Source organism: Panthera leo, chromosome B3 (assembly GCF_018350215.1).
Source record: "Panthera leo isolate Ple1 chromosome B3, P.leo_Ple1_pat1.1, whole genome shotgun sequence".
In the NCBI taxonomy this organism is placed as follows: domain Eukaryota; kingdom Metazoa; phylum Chordata; class Mammalia; order Carnivora; family Felidae; genus Panthera; species Panthera leo.
In genome coordinates this window covers 58,605,245-58,627,326 of record NC_056684.1, presented here as the reverse complement: position 1 = coordinate 58,627,326, position 22,082 = coordinate 58,605,245, and the positions used below count along the sequence as shown (strand labels likewise).

General features: G+C 40.3%; 1 protein-coding gene and 1 pseudogene across 1 annotated transcript; one reads left to right on the top strand and one right to left on the bottom strand.

Annotated features, from left to right (window-relative positions):
* Nucleotides 1-8,312: 8,312 nt before the first annotated feature.
* B2M (beta-2-microglobulin) lies at nt 8,313-13,300 on the top strand. Its single transcript, XM_042942162.1, has 4 exons — nt 8,313-8,428; nt 10,706-10,981; nt 11,519-11,546; nt 12,781-13,300. The coding sequence occupies exons 1-3, from the start codon at nt 8,362-8,364 to the stop codon at nt 11,530-11,532; spliced, it is 357 nt and encodes a 118-aa protein (XP_042798096.1). The 5' UTR covers nt 8,313-8,361; the 3' UTR covers nt 11,533-11,546; nt 12,781-13,300.
* Nucleotides 13,301-21,194: 7,894 nt separating this feature from the next.
* Nucleotides 21,195-21,904, bottom strand: LOC122221202 (annotated as a pseudogene).
* Between the last annotated feature and the right edge of the window lie 178 nt (nt 21,905-22,082).

The window sequence follows — 22,082 nt, the reverse complement described above, 5'->3', positions numbered from 1 at the left end:
GAAATGGATATATTATCCATGATATATAGTTAAATTAAAAAAAGCTATTTGCAAAGAAATATATGCAGAATAATTACATCTTTGTAAACATGTATATCCATATGTATATCTGTATATGAATAGACAAAATCTGGGAACAAACATCAATTCATTAGCAATAGTTATCTTTGGGTGGTAGGGTAACAGAGAATTTAAATGTTTTTCTTTATTCTTACCTATATTGTCTGAACTTTTCTTTTTATTTTTTTTTAAACATTTATTTATTTTCGGGAAAGCACAAGTGGGGGAGGGGCAGACAGAGGGGGACAGAGGATCTGAACCAGGCTCTATGCTAATAGGCTGACAGCAGCGAGCCCTGCACGAGGTTCCAACTCACAAACTGAACGGCAAGATTGTGACCTGAGCCGAAGTCGGAACCTCAGTTGACTGGGCTACCCAGGCACCCCATGGCTGAACGTTTCATAATGAATATGAATTTTATAAGTAGAAAAAACATGAAGCTATGTGGAAAAGCTTTTTAAAATATCAAAGAAAAAAAAAGCCTCACAGACAAGTTAAAAAAACAAAAACAAAAAACAGCTTCACAGCACCTGTGTCATGATCTAAGGGATAAAGTCCACATTCTTTCCTTGGCACCAAAGTCCTCTGCAGGCTCTTTAACCCCTCCAGGTGGAGTTAAACTGCTTTCTTGGATTATAATTTATTCATACACCTATAAACCAGAGTCTCTGAGCCTTTGAGGAAAGATGTTTCCCCAGTGCCAATCCAGTGCCTAGCACCTAGCAAGGTGCTCAGTAAAGGTTAGTTGAATGACTGAAGGATGGCGATGCACACTGAGACCTGATGGATAGATTGGGGCCAGGCTGAGAAAAAAGAAGGCAAAGCTTTGGGAGACCTTTGTCCTGGGGACTAGAAGGCTCTTCCTGTTCCTCTCATTTTCTGTTTAACACCGGCAACAGCAGGTAGGGCAGAAGTGGTTTGGCCCATTTGGTGTGTGGTGTCTGCGAAATAGTCCAGAAAAGTGACAGCTGGGGCTGAGCCAAGTCGGTGAGGGTGATGATGGGAAGGGGAAGAAGAGCCAAAGCTCCTGACCAATGCAAGTTTCAGTACAACTTCTACCCCATCAGCTGTTGAACTGACAATAGCCCTCCCTCAAACATGAGTATACCAAAAATGCTCTATTTGACCAGAATCTGGTTAACTAACAAGTAAACTTGACTTTGAAAGGCAAATATTTTTACTGAACTAGGCTCCTGGCAACCAAGACCCAAATATCCATGATTCTGAAAAAGGGGCATAGATTGTTTTTTTCTTGCTGCTGTGACAAATTACCACTCACTTGGTGGCTTAAAACAATACAGTTTATCATCTAACAGTTCTGTAAGTCAGAAATCTAACCCGAGTTTCAGGGGGTTAACATTAAGGCAAGGCTACTTTCCTTTCTAGAGGCTCTAGAGGAGAATCTGTGTTCCCTGATAATCTCCCCATGGAAAGGTTCTTAATCATTACCACACCTGCAAAGTCCCTTATACCATTCACATTGATTAGGATGTGAACATCTGAGTGGATGGAAGAGTAGGGGGTTATTCTCCCTACCACAAGGTGTGATATGGAGAAAAGTATAAAATTGTTAGTAATAAGAAACCAGTTCTGTATATAATGACATAGAAAATAGCTATATTATTAAATGAAAATAATCAAGCCCAGTTAATATGTATAGAATGATCCAAATTTTGTGGAACCTCCCCTACTTCCTCTCACTAAACTCTGGGTGTAAGCTCAATGAACCTCCTTCCACCTGTCATGGCCTGGTTTTTTGGGGTAGATGGTGGAGCCCATCTCATCCACTCACACCCTCAGGGCATCGAGTGGCCAGATAGGCTAGTCCCACCTCAGGTTTTGATGTCATCAGTCATTGAATAAATAGATTTTTGGCTAGCTTTACAAATGGTAAACTGTCTTTTGGCAAACCATTTGTGGCAAGGTGATCTACAGTTAAAACAATAATAGTAACAAGGATAACGAAAGTAATGAAATAAAGAAAAATATCACAAATACAAATCTTTAATTTTCTGACTTCCTCCTTTGTACCTTGACTGCTTCTATGGTGTGTATGCGTATGGTGGCTCCTTCACCTTTTTATATTCTTTTTGTTTTGAATTACTGATTCTTTACTAAAAATTTCTTCCTGGTTTCTTTGCAGTTCTCTTTTAGGAGAAGAGTTTAGAAAAGTCTAAGGAACCAGAGTGTAGAGAGCATATAGTCAAATGCAGGTCCCACATAGCAGGGGACAGCCAGAAGGGACCACATACACCAACTGGCCAGAGGCAAGTATCAGCTAAGCAAGCTGGAAAGTGGGAAGCTGGGGTTTAGAAAAACTTGCCAAAAGGGAAAAAGGGCATTTGAAGGAGAGTCCTGACTTTTTTAAGGGGGCTTCACGCCCAGTGCGGAGCCTGAACTCATGACCCTGAGATCAAAACCCAAGCTGAGATCAAGAGTTGGACATTTAATGAACTGAGCCACCCATGTGCCCCGAGAGTCTTGATTTTTAATAGTGCTGCATGGAATCTAAGGCAGGATGGAAAATCCAAGTTAGAATTCTATAGTTTTAAACCAGAAACTGAGATGCAGACCCAAGGATCTATGAGGGGAAATCACTGATGAAAAGAGACTATGCCCGTAAGTTAGTTTCTGGGTATAATATCCCTAGGGATGGTGCCCAATTCTTGGCTCCTGAGGTTGTCCTGTTGCCCCCACAGTTAGGGGGTTTTGACTTCTGCATTTACTTAACCCTTCTCTCCATCCAAGTTGACAACTAATGATGCCTCTAATCCCTTTTATAGTGGGTGCTGTGTTCCAAACTATAATAATAGACTTTGTAGTCATTATTTTAAAATTCCTCACTTTCCAAACTGCGTACAGTATATAGCCATGAAAGGAGAAATGCTAAACTTTAACCATGGTTTCTTAGGGGAGGAAAATGAGATGAGAGGCAGACAAGGGAACTTTCACTTTCACTCTAATTGTTTGTATTTTTCCATTGTGCATACATTCATGTGTTGGGCTTGTAATTTAAAATAAAAAGTCCCTTAAATACCGTGCTTACTACTGGGAAGAGGATTTGAGAGAAATTGGAATTTCATAGGTCTGTACTATGGGTTTTTTTTTTTTAATTTTTAATGTTTATCTTTGAGAGGGATAGAAAGACAGAGTCTGGTCAGGGGAGTGGCAGAGAGAGTGGGAAACAGAGAATCCGAAGCAGGCTCCAGGCTCTGAGCTGTTAGCACAAAGCCCGATGCAGAGCTAGAACTCACAAACCACGGGATCATGGCCTGAGCCAAAGTGCGACACTTAACAGACTAAGCCACCCAGGTGCCCCTGCTTGATGTTTTCAATACCAAATTTGTATGGCTTTCCCAGTAAAAACAAATTGGCAATTGAGAGAGCATGGTGGTTACACACAAACCTGAGGCCGATTCCCCACCAACCAGATATCTCCACTCTCTCATCTTGAATTTTCTCATGTAGTCTCCCTCAAACAGATATCATAGTACTTACGATGTATGGATTTTGTCAGGTTTTTCCCTCCTCCCATGAATGGTGTCTGACTTGGTAACTATCAATAAGAAAAAGACCTCACTCTGTGCTCCATTTGCTTTGGGCCTGTTGCCCATTGTGTAATAGCTTTCAAATCTGAGGATTCAATCAGCCCAGACACCTTAGGAGGGTGCTAATAAATTAATCATTGTACTGATTTTAACTCCAGATTGGAATCTCCTGGTTGGCAGAGTCTGTTATCCCCTTCTGCTTTATTGTTACAGTACTTACATTTTCCACAAAGCCTGCAGTCAACTGACATTTGCTCAATTTAGTGGAATTTAACACAAAAGATTGAGGATTTCCAGTTCCCAGACAGACTAACCAGGCTGTACTTTTGAGCAGGCAACAATCTTCAGCCTCCTCAAATTAAACCATTTAACAATACGCATCTTTGGGTTAGAGGATTGTCTGTTTTAATATTCTTTATAGTTTTTAGTATGTTCCAATTTTCTGTCATGTGCATATATCACTTTTGCGGGCAGAAAAAAAGTGTCAGTTAAAAAAATAATCCTACACATGTTGGTGCTGGTTCCTGTTTATCTACTTCCCCTTATCTTCTCATATGCTTTTAATCCTTGCCCTGATCTCTAAGCCAGGCAATGAATTGTTCCCATGAACCCTCTCTCAGAAAGTGATTTTCTAGTGGAAATTATGGGGCCTTTGGAATCAGATGGTCCACTGTCTGAATTTCAGCTCAGTATGAATGTGGGCAAGTATCTTACCTCTCTATCTCCTTATCTGTAAATGAAAGTAACACCTCCGTTCTAGATTGTTGTGTAGTTTGGGTCAACAGCTTCATAAACTTTAATTTGTATATGGATCACCTGGGGTGTTGTTAAAACGCAGACTCTGGTTTAGTAGGTCTGGGTTGGGCCCAAGAATCTGCATTTCTTTCTTTCTTTTTTTTTAATGTTTATTTATTTTTGAGACACAGAGAGCCAGAGCATAAATGGGGGAGGGGCAGAGGGAGAGGGAGGCACTGAATCCGAAGCAGGCTCCAGGTTCTGAGCTGTCAGCACAGAGCTGAACAAGGGGCTCGAACTCACAGACCATGAGATCATGACCTGAGCTTAACCGACTGAGCCACCCAGGTGTCCCCCAAAGTCTGCATTTCTAAGAATTCCTAGGTGTTGCTGATGCCAGTGATGTATAGACCACACTTTCAATTACAATGGAGGGATTAATGACAGAACATTTGAAAAAGCCCAGGCACAAAGGTCCTATGCTTATTCCTCTCTGCTTGAGTGGGCCTGGCTTTTCTAGCTGTTTGGATGGGCCCATCTCAGAAAACTGCTGACTGAGATCCACTCACGTGCAACCCAACCTATTTGCATTTTAAGCTATTCCTATTTTCTCCCCACTTCAGTTATCATTCTTTTTCTTTCTGTTCAAGCACTCCATTCTTCTTTTGTCTAACAAAAATACAGGTGTTTTTTTTTTTTTTCCTAACAGCTTTATTGAGGTATAATTGACATACAATAAATTACATTTAAAGTGTACAATTTAATAAATTGTAATATATGTATATATCCATGAAATCATTGTCAAATTCAAAATAAACTCATATCCATCAACCCCAAAGTTTCCTTATGTTCCTGACTCTCCCCTCTCAAACCAACCCCCCCACCCCAAACCACTCATCTACTTTCTGTTGCATAGATTAGTTTGCCCTTTCTAGAGTTTTATATAAACAGAATTGTACAGTATATACTTTTTCTTGTCTGGCTTCTTTCACTCAGCATAATTATTTCATCTATGTTGTTGTGTGCACCGGTCCTTCATTCCTTGCTTAATGCTGATGGTATTCCACTCTATGGATATATTCCACAATTTGTTTATCCAATCACCTGTTGACATTCGAATTGCTTTTAGCTTTTGGCTATTACAAATAAAGCTGCTATGAATGTTTGTGTACAGGTCTTTGTATAGACAAATGCTTTTGTTTTCTCTTGGGTAGATACTTAGAGTGCCTGGACAGTACATGTTTAACTTTTTAAAAAAATTGTCAAATTGTTTTTCTTTTTTTAAAAAATATTTTAATGTTTATTTATTTTTGAGAGAACAGGACAGAGCACGAATGGGGGAAAGGCAGAGATAGAAGGAGACACAGAATCTGAAGCAGGCTCCAGGCTCTGAGCTGTCAGCACAGAGCCCGATGTGGGGCTTGAACTCACGAACCATGAGATCATGACCCATGCCGAAGTCTGACTCTAAACTGACTGAGCCCACCCAGGCACCCAAATTGTTTTCCAAAATAATTATATCATTTAACATTCCCACCATGAGGACATGAGAGTTCCAGTTCTTGCACATTCTTGAAAATATTTACTATTTTGAATTTTTTTTAATGTTGTTTATTTTTGAGAGAAAGTGTGAGTGGGGGAGGGGCAGAGAGAAAAAGAGGAGGTGACAGAAGATCCGAAGCAGGCTCAGTGCTGACAGCATACAGTCTAATGCGAGGCTTGAACTCACAAACCATGAGATCATGACCTGAACCAAGGTTGGACACTTAATGAAGTGAGCTACCCAGGTGCCCCAAAATATTTACTATTTTGAATTAATATTCATTGTAAAAAAATTTTTAGGAGAGTCCTATAGGCAAAAAAAAAAAAAAAAAAAAAAAAAAAAAAAAGTACAGCTGCTATACCCACGACTGGGAAATAACACTATTAAATTGCCATGTTTGTGATTTCTACAAGCTTACCCTCCTAGACAAACGGTCTCAATAAAGCAAACAAACTTTATATCTCATTTTCATTCTCACTACTCAAAGCATGTCATAAATGGAAATTCAAGGAAAATACAGGAGTTCCCCAAACACAGAAAACTGGAAGATATACTTTTCTGTCTTTACTGCATTTTATTTTTTTTTGTTATCTTTTTGTCTTTGCTGCATTTTAAAATTGCTTTTTAAATTGGTTTTCTAAGTGAATACGTCAGAATCTATCTATAATGAATTTTAAGTATAGTATTTCTCTATGATGTAGTAAACAGGGAATTTAGAGGTAAAATATAGCCATGAGTCTTCCTATACTCTCAGGGCACTAGAAAACACTTCAACACTAACATTTCAGGCCTTAAGAGCCTTAAATGAGTTAAACACACACACACACACACACACACACACACACACACACACACACACAAATGGGAGAAGCAAGAATTGGTTTACTTGTAACTTTATGCATGACAATTATTCTTGTACCACAAGAGAGTTATAGATTGAGCTGGTAGGAAAACTAGGTATGTAACAACAATAATCATAGTACATTTGTTAAACATTATAAAACACTCCGCTAGGAACTGTGTGAGGCTCTCTGTGCATTATCTCATTTCATTAGATCTGTGGAGAGTATTCTTTTTCTAGTTCAGACGTGGCTTCCACATTAGGGGTTATTACGAGGTCTAAAAATACATAAAAGAAATCTATAACATAACATATTTGTTGGCTTTTTGGGGAATCACAACCCAACTCCCTTTAACTGAAAACCATGGTGATTTCCAAGATCTCCGTCTCTCCCGCCCCCATGGTTGAGAAAAGACTGCTGGACTGAGTTGTCATGTGATGTCAGCATCTTTTTTATGGTATGTCTGGAGAGTAAGTTTTCTTAGTGGGTCTGTCCAACATTGTTAAGCTCTTACAGTCAGTAGGTTTGACTTCTTTGGCTGGACCTATGGCCCATGCAATCCAAATTCTCACTAAAATTTCAGAGCCCTTATTTTCCAAGAGTCTAACGCATGAATGGCAATAGCATCAGGCAAGTTTGAATCCTAGTCTCAGCTTTTGTTATCCCTTATTCATAAAAATTAATGGGGTGATTCCTATTTCCTACCGTTTATTCACATATTTACCGGTTTGTTCATTCAATCATTCGTCCGTTCGTTCGTTCATTCATTCATTCATTCCATTTACGGAATACCTGCTATGTATCAGGCGCCATTCCAGTGTGGTAATTCCAAAGGAATGACGTACCTAAAGGGGTCTGTAAACTCTAAAGCTCTAGGCAGTTACTGCTTTGGCAGTGGTTGTTTTTCTCACAAATCAACAAAACTAAGAAAATTACCTAAACAACAGCAGGAAGATACAGGGAAAATTTTCTTGGCACAGGGCTTTACAAAAGCAAACTTTGGCCTGAAGGAATTGAGGAAGCAATAAGGTCCTTGTCCATTCTGGACAGTTCTCTGAGCTGTCCTCAAGAGACCTCGAGGCTTGGGGACTGTTTTTCTTACTCAGAGAACCCGTAACCCTACATTATATTTCCGGGGCCATAGTTCTTAATCGAAGTTCTTATTCTGCCCCACACCATTCATCCTTTGTCCGCGCTCTTAATCTTTCTGGGCTTCAGTTTTCTTGAATGAAAACCACATGTCCTCAGGTCCTGCTAGGGACATGGTAAGCAAGTCACTCTGAGGCTGGCTGGTTCTCAGAGAGGGGCTGGACCAGAGTACTTCCAGCCCGAAGTTCTAGGATAGGAGGCCCTCCGCACAAGCTCTGGCGTGCACCCCAAATCGAAGGGCGCGGGTTTATAGACAGCGAAACTACTCGGCCCAGCCCAAGCCTTTCTAAGCATCAAGGGACGTTATAGGAAAATGAAACTGAAAACGGGGAAGTCCCCCTCTCTAACCTGGCCCGGCACCGCGCGCTAGGAGACAAGTGACGGCCCCTGCCGTAAGCGTTCTGATTGGCTGTGCGCGCGTGGCATATAAGTAGAGGCGCTGGGCGGGCTGGCCAGTCCTACTTCTGGCGCTGCTCTGCTAGCAATGGCGCGTTTTGTGGTCTTGGTCCTGCTCGGACTGCTCTATCTGTCCCACCTGGATGCCGTCCAGCGTGAGTGTCCCCTCTTGTTCTAGCCCTTCCTCTTCTGTACCCCGATCTGTTTGGCTGTCTCAGCTTTAACTCTGTAAGTCACCCACTCCTTCTCCTCCCTGGGGACTAGCCGCGGGCTTGGTCTCCGGGCCGGGTAGCGGTGGGGTGGCCGGGCAGTGGGGAGGGGTGTGAGCCCAGGACACAAGTATCCTTTTACTTCTTCGGGAGAGAGGGACGGGGGACGCCTTCGGCGTGCCCGTGCCAGGTGGGTCAGGACAAAGTTTCGGGGTGATGACAGACTTCGGAACGACCGAGGTGGGGGAGGGTTTCTCTTCCGCGTAACCTCTAGTTTCCCGAGCGCAGCTGCCTGGGAGGGCTGGAAGGCGGGTCCTAAGGACGCGGGATCCCAGGCTGTAAATGGGTGGAGACGTCCGACTGGGCTTGCGGGAGGCACCGCGCAGGTACTTCGGTCCCCTGCAACTCTACTCCCCTCGGATCGCGGATTTCTCCGGCACGCCCGGCGGGTTCACCCGCCCAACAAACAGGGGAGGGATCCGCACGTGGCATTTGTAGACTGCTTTGAGGTGTTACAAAGCGCTTTCACATCATTTAATTCACTTGTTGCCATTACATGTCGCTTTTAATAATCATAAGAGCTACTAGTTATTGGTAAGGAGCGTGCCGGGGACCTTTTGTGCTTTATGTCACTTGATTTTGAGATGAGCTTACGAATGTAAATATAATGGTTATCATCAGCATCTCACAGATAAAGGGAGATACCGAGCGTTTAACTTAAACACACAACGTGGGAGAAATGGCAGACAGTCGGGGGGGACTAGAACATTTTTGGGGGGAAAATGGCTCAACTTTGGCTCTACTGCCTGTGGTTTTCCAGTACCTCCTTGTCACCTTCGGGTGTGAGATTCTTGCTAGCAAGATGGAGAGCATTCGGGCCTTGTTTCCTTTTCTTCACAGAGGGCTTCCTCCTCGGCTCTTTGCCTGGTTCTTTCCAATAAGAACTAAGCCTCTACTTTCTGTTTTGAAAAAGCGAAGGTTTACAAGTCAGGGAGATTGTAAAACCAGTGATAAGGATAATCAACCTGGTTGGCCAGGTTGTCTGTCATGGACACTCTAGATCCTGAGCACGGTCTATATACCTTTCAATATACCAGACCCTCTCACATTTTCCCCTCACAAAAGCCTCTGTGAAGCTGGATCTTTTGATCATGAGATAAAGGTATTTATAATCTGTTTACAAAGTAAAGCACAGTTACTATTATTGATATTTGCTGGCAACTATAGAAATCTTTAAAAAAATAAGCTCACATTAAAAGAAAAATCTTACTTTGAAAATTTCTAGGGTAATACATGCCATGAATAGATCACTTCTAGAAGATACATAAGAAATGGGTAATGATGATTGCTGTTGTGGGGGAGGTCTATTTTTTGCTCTGTCCCCGTGTGGGTTTTGTTTCAGTGTGCACATAAGTTGATTTTTCAATTAAGCTTCAGAAGAACTGTCCAAAAGTCACAGAGCCAGTAAGTGGCTGAGCCCAGAAACAAACCAAGGCTTATCTGATACTCATCTTCCTCTCAGAAGAGATTATTGTGATGTTCTTGCAGAACCCTGCCTGGCTCCCTCATAGAGAGAATTCTAGGCCTGATGAACTTGTGCTCTGATTCTTGTGGTACTTATTATGTTCTAATTATTAGAAGCTCCAATATAAAATGCTTTCTGATTTGTCCTCACTTTAACTTAATGAAAAAAAATCAAAGCTTCATTGGGATCCCCAGTGTAGCTCCTATTGGGGCTGGTGATCTTTCCTTTGATGATGGGGTGTTTGTAGACAGACATATTTGGTCAGAATATCCTGGCACTCCTCCCTATCACATCCTGGACATGGAGGAGTTGCCTTTTAGTGATCTTGTACCCTGCATGTGTGTGTATTTAAAAGTGAATTATACACATGAATTAGTGTCAGTCTGTGTGCTTAGTAGCAGTAATACTAGAGTACTACTGGAGTTTGGCACAAACTCCAGTGACAGAAGACAATACTACTAGAAATCTGTAGAAAAAAACCAAAAAGCCACGAGTAGAGAAAGTATGTGAAAAAGATACTAAATCATGGTTTATCCCTCAAAATGGGTAGCTTTTTGGAAAAGTAGACAGAGTGGAAATGGAATTGGGAGAAATCAGTGATCAGATTTAAACATTGTTGCCCAATCTAGCTTTAGACCAAGGTGGCCCCAAGTGAAATACCGTGCAACTTTCATTTGTCTTTCCTTGATGTCCCTCAGATCCTCCAAAGGTTCAGGTTTACTCCCGTCACCCAGCAGAGAATGGAAAGCCAAATTTTCTGAACTGCTACGTTTCGGGGTTCCACCCACCACAAATTGATATCACCTTGATGAAGAATGGAAAGAAGATGGAAGCGGAACAGACAGATCTGTCCTTCAACAGGGACTGGACTTTCTATCTTCTGGTCCACACCGAATTTACTCCCACTGTTGAAGATGAGTATAGCTGCCAGGTGAATCATACTACTCTCAGTGAGCCCACGGTCGTTATGTGGGGTAAGTTTTTAAGTTCTTTCCTTAGCTACTGACAGTTGTATCTGAGAATAGGCACAGCTTAAAGACGCTTTGATATAAAAAAATCTGCATACTGCAATTGACAGGGAACATTGTAAAGCTCTGATTAGTGGCACCTTGAGAGACCTCTGCACAGCATGATCCCTAAAACATTAGTTTCCCTGTAGCAAAAACAGGGAGCAGCAGTAACCAGCAATTGCACAAATGCACACAAACTCCTAATGTTTCTTACCTGCTAGCTTCTTTGAGCTTTCCTGACAGCCTCATGGATATGTAGAACCATCAAAAGTCTCAGGGAGGCACAGGCCTTTGTGAGACCTGCTATCCTAGTTCCTTATCCAGTACTCCCTTGATGGGTTGGGATCTGAGCCTAGTAGGCAAGGTTGGCCCTACTGAGTATTCATGGTTAGGGACAGCAGGCTATTCTAACAGCCTCATTTGTAACAGTTTTAGACATTTGTTAGCATATGGTATTTTAAAAGTAAAACTTACTGTCTTTCTCCATTTTCTTTTTTGTAGAGCGAGATAAGTAACCAGCATCATGGAGGTAGGTGAAAATACTTTCTTGTTTCACTGTCCTGGGGACTAAAGACAACTCTAATAGGATAACCCTCATTATAGGGAATATATTAATCAGGATAGCATTTCAGCAGGCAAATAATCCTACACGGAATACATTTTCTTTTCCTGTGGAGTGGCATGAGAAAGGTATGTAGCCCTAGTCTAATGCTGCTGGCGTCCCTAGCCCTCTAAACAAAGTCAGAGGAGCTGTTGGAGTGGTGTAACAGGATAGGGGCAGCCAGTTTACCTACATTTCCTGCGAAGGTCTGATCTTTCTTCTTCCACTTCTACAGTGTGTATCTCTGGGCCTTCAGAAATGAACTGTTCTCTTCCTTTGCATAGCAGTTGCTTTGTTATTCAGCCCGAAGAGAGGAGTGACATGATTCTGCAGACATCCTGTTCCTTCAGTCTCTTGTTCAGCCTTAGTGTGTGGGCGCTGTGTTTGCCTTCTAGAGGCTCCAGTCCAATAGAGGAGAGAAATGGAGGGGCGCCTGGGTGGCTCGGTTGGTTAAGTGTCCGACTTTGGCTCAGGTCATGACCTCACAGTTCATGGGTTTGAGCCCTGCATCAGGCTCTGTGCTGACAGCTCAGAGGCTGGAGCCTGCTTCAGATTCTTTGTCTCCCTGTCTTTCTCTCTGCCCCTCTCTGCTCACTCTCTGTCTCTTGCTCTCTCTCTCTCAAAAAAAAATTTTTTTTAAATACAAGAAATGGAAACATTGTTATGATGCAATTTAAAGATACTATAATATATCTACAGAAACTTCTAGCAGCGTGAGAGAGGGAGGAATTGGACTTCTCTGCATTGTTGGTTGGAATACAGAGATAGAAAATACAGCTTTTCAGTGAAATTCTACTTCATAGGGTACCATCATAGCGAAAACCTATTCAAATTTCCCATTATGTTCTAGCACAGGGAAATCGATTTGAGAGAGCATCAGAGAGTTTGGGTGACCTGCCCAGAGTCACACAGTTACTAAATGGGAGAGCCAGGACCCTACCTCTAATACCAGCATTCTTTCCTCTAAGGTTATAGGAAAACCAATGGGATAAATTCATGGGATATGCTCTTGGTAATGGGTTTGGATAATTGTCTGCAGCTATTTCTTTTACAAACAGTGATTTACACAGCAGAAGTTAGACAAGTGTGTTGATGTGATCTGTAATCCAAATAAAATAAAATAAATGCATTTGCTAACAAGCCTTTTTTCTTTTTTTTTCAGGTTTGAAGATGGTGCATTTAAATTGGACTGTTCCCAAATCCTGCATTCTTTTTAATGCTGTTAGCCTTTTATGTTCCATGATACAAATCATAAAGTTATATTGATGATAATACAAGTATAATCTACTTGATAATTCTCTAATGGGCACTGTCTGGCATATTTGACCTGTCTAGGCATATAGATGTACGTTTCAGGGCTGGAAGCTTAGAGGTGGGGTGGGGAGGAAAGAATCCTCATGTTCACCATTAGTTTCTTTGCCAGATCTGAACTCTCCAGTCTCTTCACACAAAACTCAATAAGAATATAGCTATGCATGTTTAGAATTAACTTCCAATTTGCATACTCTGCTGGGAATTGTGAAATGTTTTGAAAGATAACTGTCAAATTATTGGTAATCTGTTATAGTGCATAAGGCATTTCCTATATAAAATTCCTATTGACTTCTTGCATGTTAGAGCCATTGTTGCATATAATTTGACTTCTGTTGATTTTGTTTTACTAATTAAAACAATGGTAAAAACTTGATGTGTTCAGTTTCTTATATTTTACTCCCTCTGTTACCCCTTTGTTTTAAAACAGGAAAACAGGGGGCGCTTGGGTGGCTCAGTTGGTTGAGTGTTCGACTTCAGCTCGGGTCACGATCTCAGTTTGTGAGTTTGAGCCCCGCGTTGGGCTCTGTGCTGACAGCTCAGAGCCTGGAGCCTGCTTCTGATTCTGTGTCTCCCTCTCTTTCTCTCTGCCCCTCCACTGCTCATGCTCTGTCTCTTGCTCTCTCTCTCAAAAATAAATAAACATTAAAAAAAATTATAAAACAGGAAAACAGTCTTCAAGAGTCACTCGGAGAAGAGTGTAAACCACTGTTATATAGGGCTTAACTCACAGTGGACAGGGCCTCAGTGATCTGCATTGTACAGATGAGGAATGGGATCCCAGGCAAATTAAATGACTTAGGGTGACACAGTGCTCTGCTGGCATAAAAAACATGCCTCTGTCTTTTAGCCAGTGTTCTGTTCCTTTTTTTTTTTTAATTTTTTTTTAACGTTAATTCATTTTTGAGAGACAGAGACAGAGTGTGAGTGGGGGAGGGGCAGAGAGAGAGGGAGACACAGAATCTGAAGAAGGCTCCAGGATCTGAGCTGTCAGCACAGAGCCCGACGCAGGGCTCGAACCCACAAACTGTGAGATCATGACCTGAGCTGAAGTCAGACGCTCAACCGACAACCACCCAGGCTCCCCGCTGCAATCTCTTATGACAGAGATTACTACATTTTGGACCCCACTGGATTCTTTCAGTGTGTAACCATCACTCTCCAATTCATGTAATGACTTTTTAAAATTTTTAATTTTTATTAAATAGTTCTCTTGCATTTTCTTATAATTCTCCCTTTAAGAAAAATTTAGAAGGGCCCAAGAAACCAGAAAAAGACAGTATATGATATGATGCAGGTTCTAGACCTGCAGGGTCTAGACCTGCAGGCCCAAGAGGATCCCATACCTTAAATGACTAAAGCAAGTGACAGTGAGAAAAAGCTCTCAGGTGGGAGCCATGGACTAAGGCAATTCATCAAGGTCATGTAGGGAAAAACATCTGGAAGAGAGAATCCAAAGGAATACAGAAATTTGAATCAGAATTCAGCAATTTTAACCTGGAACAACTCTGTTGACCCAAAGACCTACAAGGAACATCGAGACAAGGCTGTGACTGTAGCTTAGTGGTTTGTGTGTAATATTCCTTAAGAATGGTGATCAGAGCTTGGCAGCTATGGCAGAAATCCTGCTCACCCCTTGTTCAGAGCACCAGCATTTGCCTATCTCAGGTGTTCCAAGCTGAGGTGGTACTTCTGATCTCTCTCTCTCTCTCTCTCTCTCTCTCTCTATATATATATATATATATATATATGTATATATATATATATTTTTTAAGTTATTTATGTATTTCTGAGAGAGAGAGCCAGAGAGCGAGCAAGCACACACATGTGAGCGGGGAAGGGACAGAGAAGGTGGGGAGACAGAGGATCTGAAGCAGGCTCTGTGTGGAAAGTAGAGAGCCCGATGTAGGGCTCGAACTCATGAACCGTGAGATCATAACCTGAGCCAAAGGCAGATGCTTATCAGACCCAGATGCTCCCATTTTATATATTTTTAAATGGCCTTAAAATTTTTTTCTCAACCTCTTTAAGCAGACACACCCACAGGAAAAGGTCCAGAAATGTATTCAATAACCTCTTAACAACAGGCAGGCCCTAAAATGTCAGGAGTAAGATAAAAGTAGACTTTTTACTTTTATTTTTTAAAAATTTTAATTTCAGTGTGGTTAACATACAGTGTTATATTCATTTCAGGTATACAATTTAGAGATTCAACAATTCCATATATTAAGTCAGGGCTCAACAAGATAACTACTTTTATTTATTAAAAAAATTTTTTTTAATGTTTAGTTTTGAGAGAGACAGAGACAGAGCACAAGCAGGGAAGAGCAGAGAGAGAGAGGGAGACACAGAATCTGAAGCAGGCTCCAGGCTCTGAGCTGACCGCACAGAGCCTGACGTGGGGCTCAAACTCACGAACCATGAGATCATGACCTGAGCTGAAGTCAGATGCTCAACCAACTGAGTCACCCAGGTGCCCTGATAACTGTACTTTTAATAACCTTCACCTATCTCACCCATCCTCTTCTTCCCTCTGGTAACCAGAGTTTGCTCTCTGTAGTTAAGAGTCTGTTTTTGGTTTGTCTCTTTTTTCTTTATTTGTTTTGTTTCTAAGTTCAACATATGAGTGAAATCATATGGTATTTGTCTTTGTCTGGTTGGCTTATTTACCTTAGCATTGTACTCTTCTAGAGCCATCCATGTTGTTACAAATGGTAAGATTTTATCCTTTTTTTTTTTTTGGCTGAATAATATTCCATTGTATATGTACATATACCCCTCTTTATCCATTCATCTATCAGTGGACACTTGAACTGTGGGTTTTTCCCATTCAGCACTTTAAATATATTATGCCCACTTACTTCTGACCTGCTAAGTTTCTGTTGAATAATCTGCTGATAGACTTCTGGCATTTCCATTGTATGTGTTTTCTTTCCTCTTGCTGCTTTTAAGATTCTTTCTTTATCACTGCTTTGTGACATTTCAATTACTATGTGTCTTCTGTGGACCTCCTTGGTTGATTTTGTTGGGAGAGCTCTGTGCCTACTGGATCTACATTTGTTTCCTGCCGCAAATTTGCAAAGTTTTTAGCCCTTATTTCTTCAAATAAATTTTCTTCTCCCTTTTCTCTCTCTTATTCTTCTCTGGGATCCCTAATGTGAATGTTATTACAGTTGATGGAGTCACTGAGTTCCCCGAGTCTATTCTAATTTTGCATAATTTTTCTTCTCTCACTTGCTCAGCTTAATTACTTCCCAATACTCTGTCCTCCAGATTGGTGATTCATTCTTCTGCTTCTTCTAACCTGTTATTTATTCCATCTAGTGTATTTAAATTTTTTTAATGTTCATTTATTTCTTTATTTTGAGAGACAGAGAGTTAGTGGGGGAGAGGCAGAGAGAGAGGGAAACAGAATCCCAAGCAGGCTCTGTGATGTCAGCACAGAACTCCATGTGGGGCTCAAACTCACAAACCCTGAGATCATGACTTGAGCTGAAATCAAGAGTCAGATACTTAATCGACCGAGCCACCCAGGTGACCCTAGTATATTTTTTATTTCAATTATTGTGTTATTTATCTCTGATTGGTTCTTTTTTATCTGTTTGTTAAGGGTCTCATGCTGTCCTCCAGTCTTTTTTCAAGTCTAGTGAGTATCTTTATGATCATTATTTTAAATTCTCTATCAAGCATATTACCTATCTCCATTTCGTTTAGGTCTTTTGCTGTAATTTTGTCCTGTTCTTTCATTTGTGACATATTCATCTGTCTCATTTTGTCTAACTCTCTGTGTCTGTTTCTGTGTGCCCTGCCCACTACTTTCAACAAGGTGATGCCAATCCTCTTCCACAGGGGATAAGCAGCTGCCACAGAGACCAGGGCTGGTTGGGGCTGCTCCACAAAGCACAAGTAGGTGGGGGCCACAGTGCCCACAAATTGTTCGCACTCGTCCTTTTCCACAGGAGATGCACAGCTGCTACCAAGACTGGGGCCAGCTGAGACAAGCAGTTTTAATAAGGTGCGCGCGTCTTCCGTGGGAGGTGACCTGCCACGGTCACTGCCAGGAATAAGGTCCCACAGAGTGCACAGTCTGGATACACAGTGTTGGCAAGGTTTGCACCAGTCTTCCAGGGGAGGGGACCTACAACTCTAAGACTGAGGCAGGCCCAGCTGGAGGGCACAGGGTGTGGCATAAGCAGTTAGGTAGCGAAAACCAACAGCTGTGCTGGTTTCCGCAGGTGGCCCTGTGTTTATGCTGGGGGGTGGGGGAGGGACTTCCTGGAGAAGTCCTTCACCAAACTTAGAGATTTAGTAAATAATTCTCCCTCGCATATGCCCCAGGAGGTTTTTCTGAAAGGTTTTCAGCCTTTCTTCAGATAAGGCTGCTTCTATGCCTTATCTCTATGGGCTATTTGTTGTGCTATCTCTTTAAGGACACAGACTCAGTTTCCTATTGCTCTCCTAAGGGCTGCTGATTTTTAAAGTTCTAGGCTTTAAGTCCTGCTGGTTGTAAGAACTCACAAAATTTAGCGCCTCTGTTTTTCAAAGCCAAATGTTATGAGGATTCCTCTTCCTCATGCAGGCTCCTCAGTGTGATAGTCTATTTTTCTCCCCTTACACACCCACAACTCTCTCCCTCCAGCAACCAGACATTGGGGGTTTAGCTCCCCAGCTCATCTCTGCCCTTCCTACCCTCTTCATTGTGGCTTCTGTACATTTCATTGTAGTGTTTGTTTTGCCACTCTTCAGGTATTTTTCTTGGTTATTTACACTGATGTGAGTGTTATCAATAGTTGTGTCCATGGGACAAGGTGAATTTAGGGTTCTCCTACTTAGCCATCTTTCCCAAAAGTCCAGAACAATTGAAAGTAGACTTTTTAAAAAATATATCATTCTGCATACTTCTGTATGATTCGAATTTTTACAGCTTTTATTATTTGAGCATAGTTCATTGTTTTTAAAAAGTAATGTTTATACAGGCAGAAAAGAAAAAAAAATCTTGTTAGTCTCACCACTCAGAGATGATCACTTATGACTGTTCAATGTGGCATGGTTAGCTTTTCAGGAGATTTTTATTAAAAGAAAAAAAGTCATTGTTGAAACTGAAGATGACACAAATAAATAGAAAGATAGTCCATGTTCATGGTGGATTGGGAGAAACAATATTGTTGAAATGTCCATACCATCAAAAGCAATCTACAGATTTACTATAATTCCTATCAAAATGCCAAAAGCATTTTCCATAGAACTAGAACACATTGTCCTAAAATTTGTATGGAGCAACGAAAGACCCCAAATAGCCAGAGAAATCTTGAGAAAGAAGAACAAAATTGGAGGTATCACAATCCCAGATTTCAAGGTATACTGCAAAGCTGTAGTAATCAAAATTGTATGGTACTGGCACAAAAATAGGCATATATTTCAATGGAACTGAATACAGAACCCAGAAATAAACCCACATTTACATGGTCAATTAATCTATGGCAAGGAAAGCAAGAATATGCAATGGGAAAAAGACAGTGTCTTCAACAAATGGTGTTGGGAAAACCGGACAGCCCCATGAAAAGAAAATGACTGGATCATTTTCTTACACCATACACAAAAATAAACTCAAAACAGATTAAGGACCTAAATGTGAAACTATAAAAATCCTAAAAGAGAGCATAAGCAGTAATTTGTCTGACATCAGCCATAATATCTTTCTTCATATGTCTCCTGAGGCAAGGGAAACAAAAACAAAAATAAACTTTTGGGACTACATCAAAACAAAAAGCTTCTGCACAGCAATGGAAACAACCAACAAAACTAAAAGATAGCCTACTGAATGGGAGAAGATATTTGCAAATGACATATCCGATAAAGAGTTAATATCCAAAATATATAAAGAATTTATACAACTCATCACACACAAAAAAACAAATAATCCAATTAAAAATGGGCAGGAGGGGCGCCTGGGTGGCGCAGTCGGTTAAGCCTCCGACTTCAGCCAGGTCACGATCTTGCGGTCCGTGAGTTCGAGCCCCGCGTCGGGCTCTGGGCTGATGGCTCAGAGCCTGGAGCCTGTTTCCGATTCTGTGTCTCCCTCTCTCTCTGCCCCTCCCCCTTTCATGCTCTGTCTCTCTCTGTCCCAAAAATAAATAAAAAACATTGAAAAAAAAAAAAAATGGGCAGGAGACACGAACAAACATTTCTTCAAAGAAGATATACAATGGCCAAAAGACATGAAAAGATGCTCAACATCACTCATCATCAGGGAAATGCAAATCAAAACCACAATGAGATATCACTTCACACCTATCAGAATGGCTAACATCAAAAATGCAAGAACAAATGTTGTTGGCCAGGATGTGGAGAAAAAGGGACATTTGTGTACTGTTGGTGGGAATACAAGCTGGTGCAGCCACTATGGAAAACAGTATGGAAGTTCTTCAAAAAGTTAAAAACAGAATTATTGTATAATCCAGTAATTCCAGTACTGGGTATTTTCTGAAAGAATATAAAAACACTAATTTGGAGAGATACATGTGTCCCTATGTTGATTTACAATAGCCAAATTATGGAAGCAGACCACATATTCATAATATGAATGGATAAAGAAGATGTGGTATATATATAATATAATATTACTTAGCCATAAAATAGAATGAAATCTTGCCATCTGCAACAACATAGATGGATCTAAAGGGTATAAAGCTAAGTAAAAGAAGTCAGAGAAAGATGAATACCATATGATTTCACTCATGTAGAATTTAAGAAACAAAACAAATGAACAAAGAAAAATAAGACAAACAAAAAAGACACTTAACTAGAGAGAACAAACTGGTGGGTGGGGAGGTGGGTAAAATAGGTGAAGGGAATTAAGACTACATGTATTGTGATGAGCACTGAGTAATGTATAGAATTGTCAAATCACTATACTGTACACCTGAAACTAATATAACATTGTGTGTTAATTACACTGGAATTTAAAAACAAACAAACAGACAAAGAGAAGCAGCATTGCACTGGGTGTACATCTTCCCAAGAACATCGCTTTGGAAAAATATTATTTAATTTAATATCCAGGTTTTTCAAATTATATTTTGACAACGTTAAAAGAAATAAAACATTAGGAAATGGTCATTGTTATTATTATGATGTTTATTTTAAGAAATTTATATGTTATATCTCATTTTTATTTATATGTTATATCTCATTTTTTTCTCACTATCCCTAATGAAAACATGGCATAAATGGAAACAATATAGGAACTGGTAAATGTTGTCTTTGCTAGTTTTTGTCTTCTGTCACTCTCCCAATATCTTTGGGCTATTGCTTTTTACTTTATTTCTTATACCCTAAGCTCTTGAGGAAAAATTCAAGGTCTTTCCTTAATAAAATAAATATTTTGTCTGTGATATAGCCATTAAGGTTTTAGGGGCAAAAATTTGCGTTATCTCTCCTTGGACTCTTGGCTTCTAGGTTTTTTGTTTTTTGTTTTTGTTTTTTAATTTTCATTTTCTAATTCATTGAAGTTTAGTTTCCAACTTCATAATTTTGGTTTCTAGCATTATCCACTTTCAATTCATTACCTTTTTTCTAATTTTAGCTAAATGCTTGTTATTAGGTTTACTTTTTGATAAAGAACAGTCTAGTCTTCTAGCATCATAATATCCCATGGAATCTCACTGTAGATCAGAAACAGATTTTAGAGGTCTCAGACCTTCTCTTTTAACCTTCAAAAAGGTAGTGTCCTACTGGCCTCTTTACTATCCCTATAGAATATACTGGAGTTCTCAACTTGCTGGTTCCCTTTCTGAGTGAACAGAACTTTTTTCAGAATTGTGATATGCATCGAGAATTCATAGTCCCTATTTTGATCTAATTGTCTTTTAATATCTGAGTTCTTGCTCTTCTGTTTATAATTCATTTCTGACCTTTGGACAAATCTCTCCAGTCCTCTCTTTAGGTCCTGCTTTAAACTCATGCTGTTAGGAGACTTTCTCAGTTTGGCTCTTGGTAGATATGCTACCTTAGGCAGGGTGCTGGACCTTGATGGGCATCCTACAGTTATAGCAAGAAATGCTTCACAAATCGTATCTGATATGGTCTAGTTAAGACTGATCTTAACTATAGTCTAATTAAGATTAATTAATAAAAATTCATTGCTTAGAAATAATTATCCATTGACCTAAAGTCAACAAAAGTCTTTTTTTTCTAATATGAAAACATGTAATTGTTTGGAGGGGAGGGGGAACAACTTGAAATACATTAGAAAACACCTCCACATTAATCATTCTTTGCATATACTTCAAATTTGTACTCAATGCCTTTCTCCTCCTGGACATCAGAAAGAATACCTGGGTATACTGGGGGAAGTTTATATCTCTCCAAATCAAAGTCTGGAAAAAGTATGTCACTTTCAAATTCCTGCATAATCCTTGTCACAAATAGTCTAAGGTGGCCTGGTTTCTTCGTGGTTTCCTTATAAACAGAACTGCCTCCCACTATCCAAACCATGTCCACTTTATTTGCTAATTCCAATTACTCAATAACTTTTAAGGCATCATCCAGACTTTTGGCAAGAAAAATGAGCTTCTTGGGGAGGTTCTTTAAGGTCTCAACTGAGAACTAAATTAATTCTTTTCCTTTAAAGGCTGATTCTTCTTGGGAATAGAGAACCATGTCTTCCTACCCATAATCACTAAATTTTGCTTACGTTCTATGAGGAAGATGTGGTCATTCTTTGGAAATAGTGTACTTGAATTCATTCCTGAGCGGGGGCTACAGCACGCCCCCGTTCTTGCAGATGCCCATGTTCTGGGACACCGCGACAATGCAGTTTAGGGGAAGAACCATGACAGCACTGTAAACACCTCTGAGCTGGCTCACCATCCTGGGATTCCCCACCCTTTGTCAAGCTTGGCACAAAATTGTCTCCTTGGACTCTAGGCTTTTGGAAAAAAATCAAAGGGTAACCAATTTGGATCCTAGATATTTTAAGAGAAATAAAGTATCTGTGAATATTTTGATTGGAAGTTTCATGCATTAAAAACAATCTTGATGCTTTGGAAAGCTATAAGAAGGACTGATAAAAAAAATAAAAAAACAACCCTGGTAAATAGAATTAAAAAAATGTTTAATCATGTATCAAGCACTTACTATGCACTAAATTTC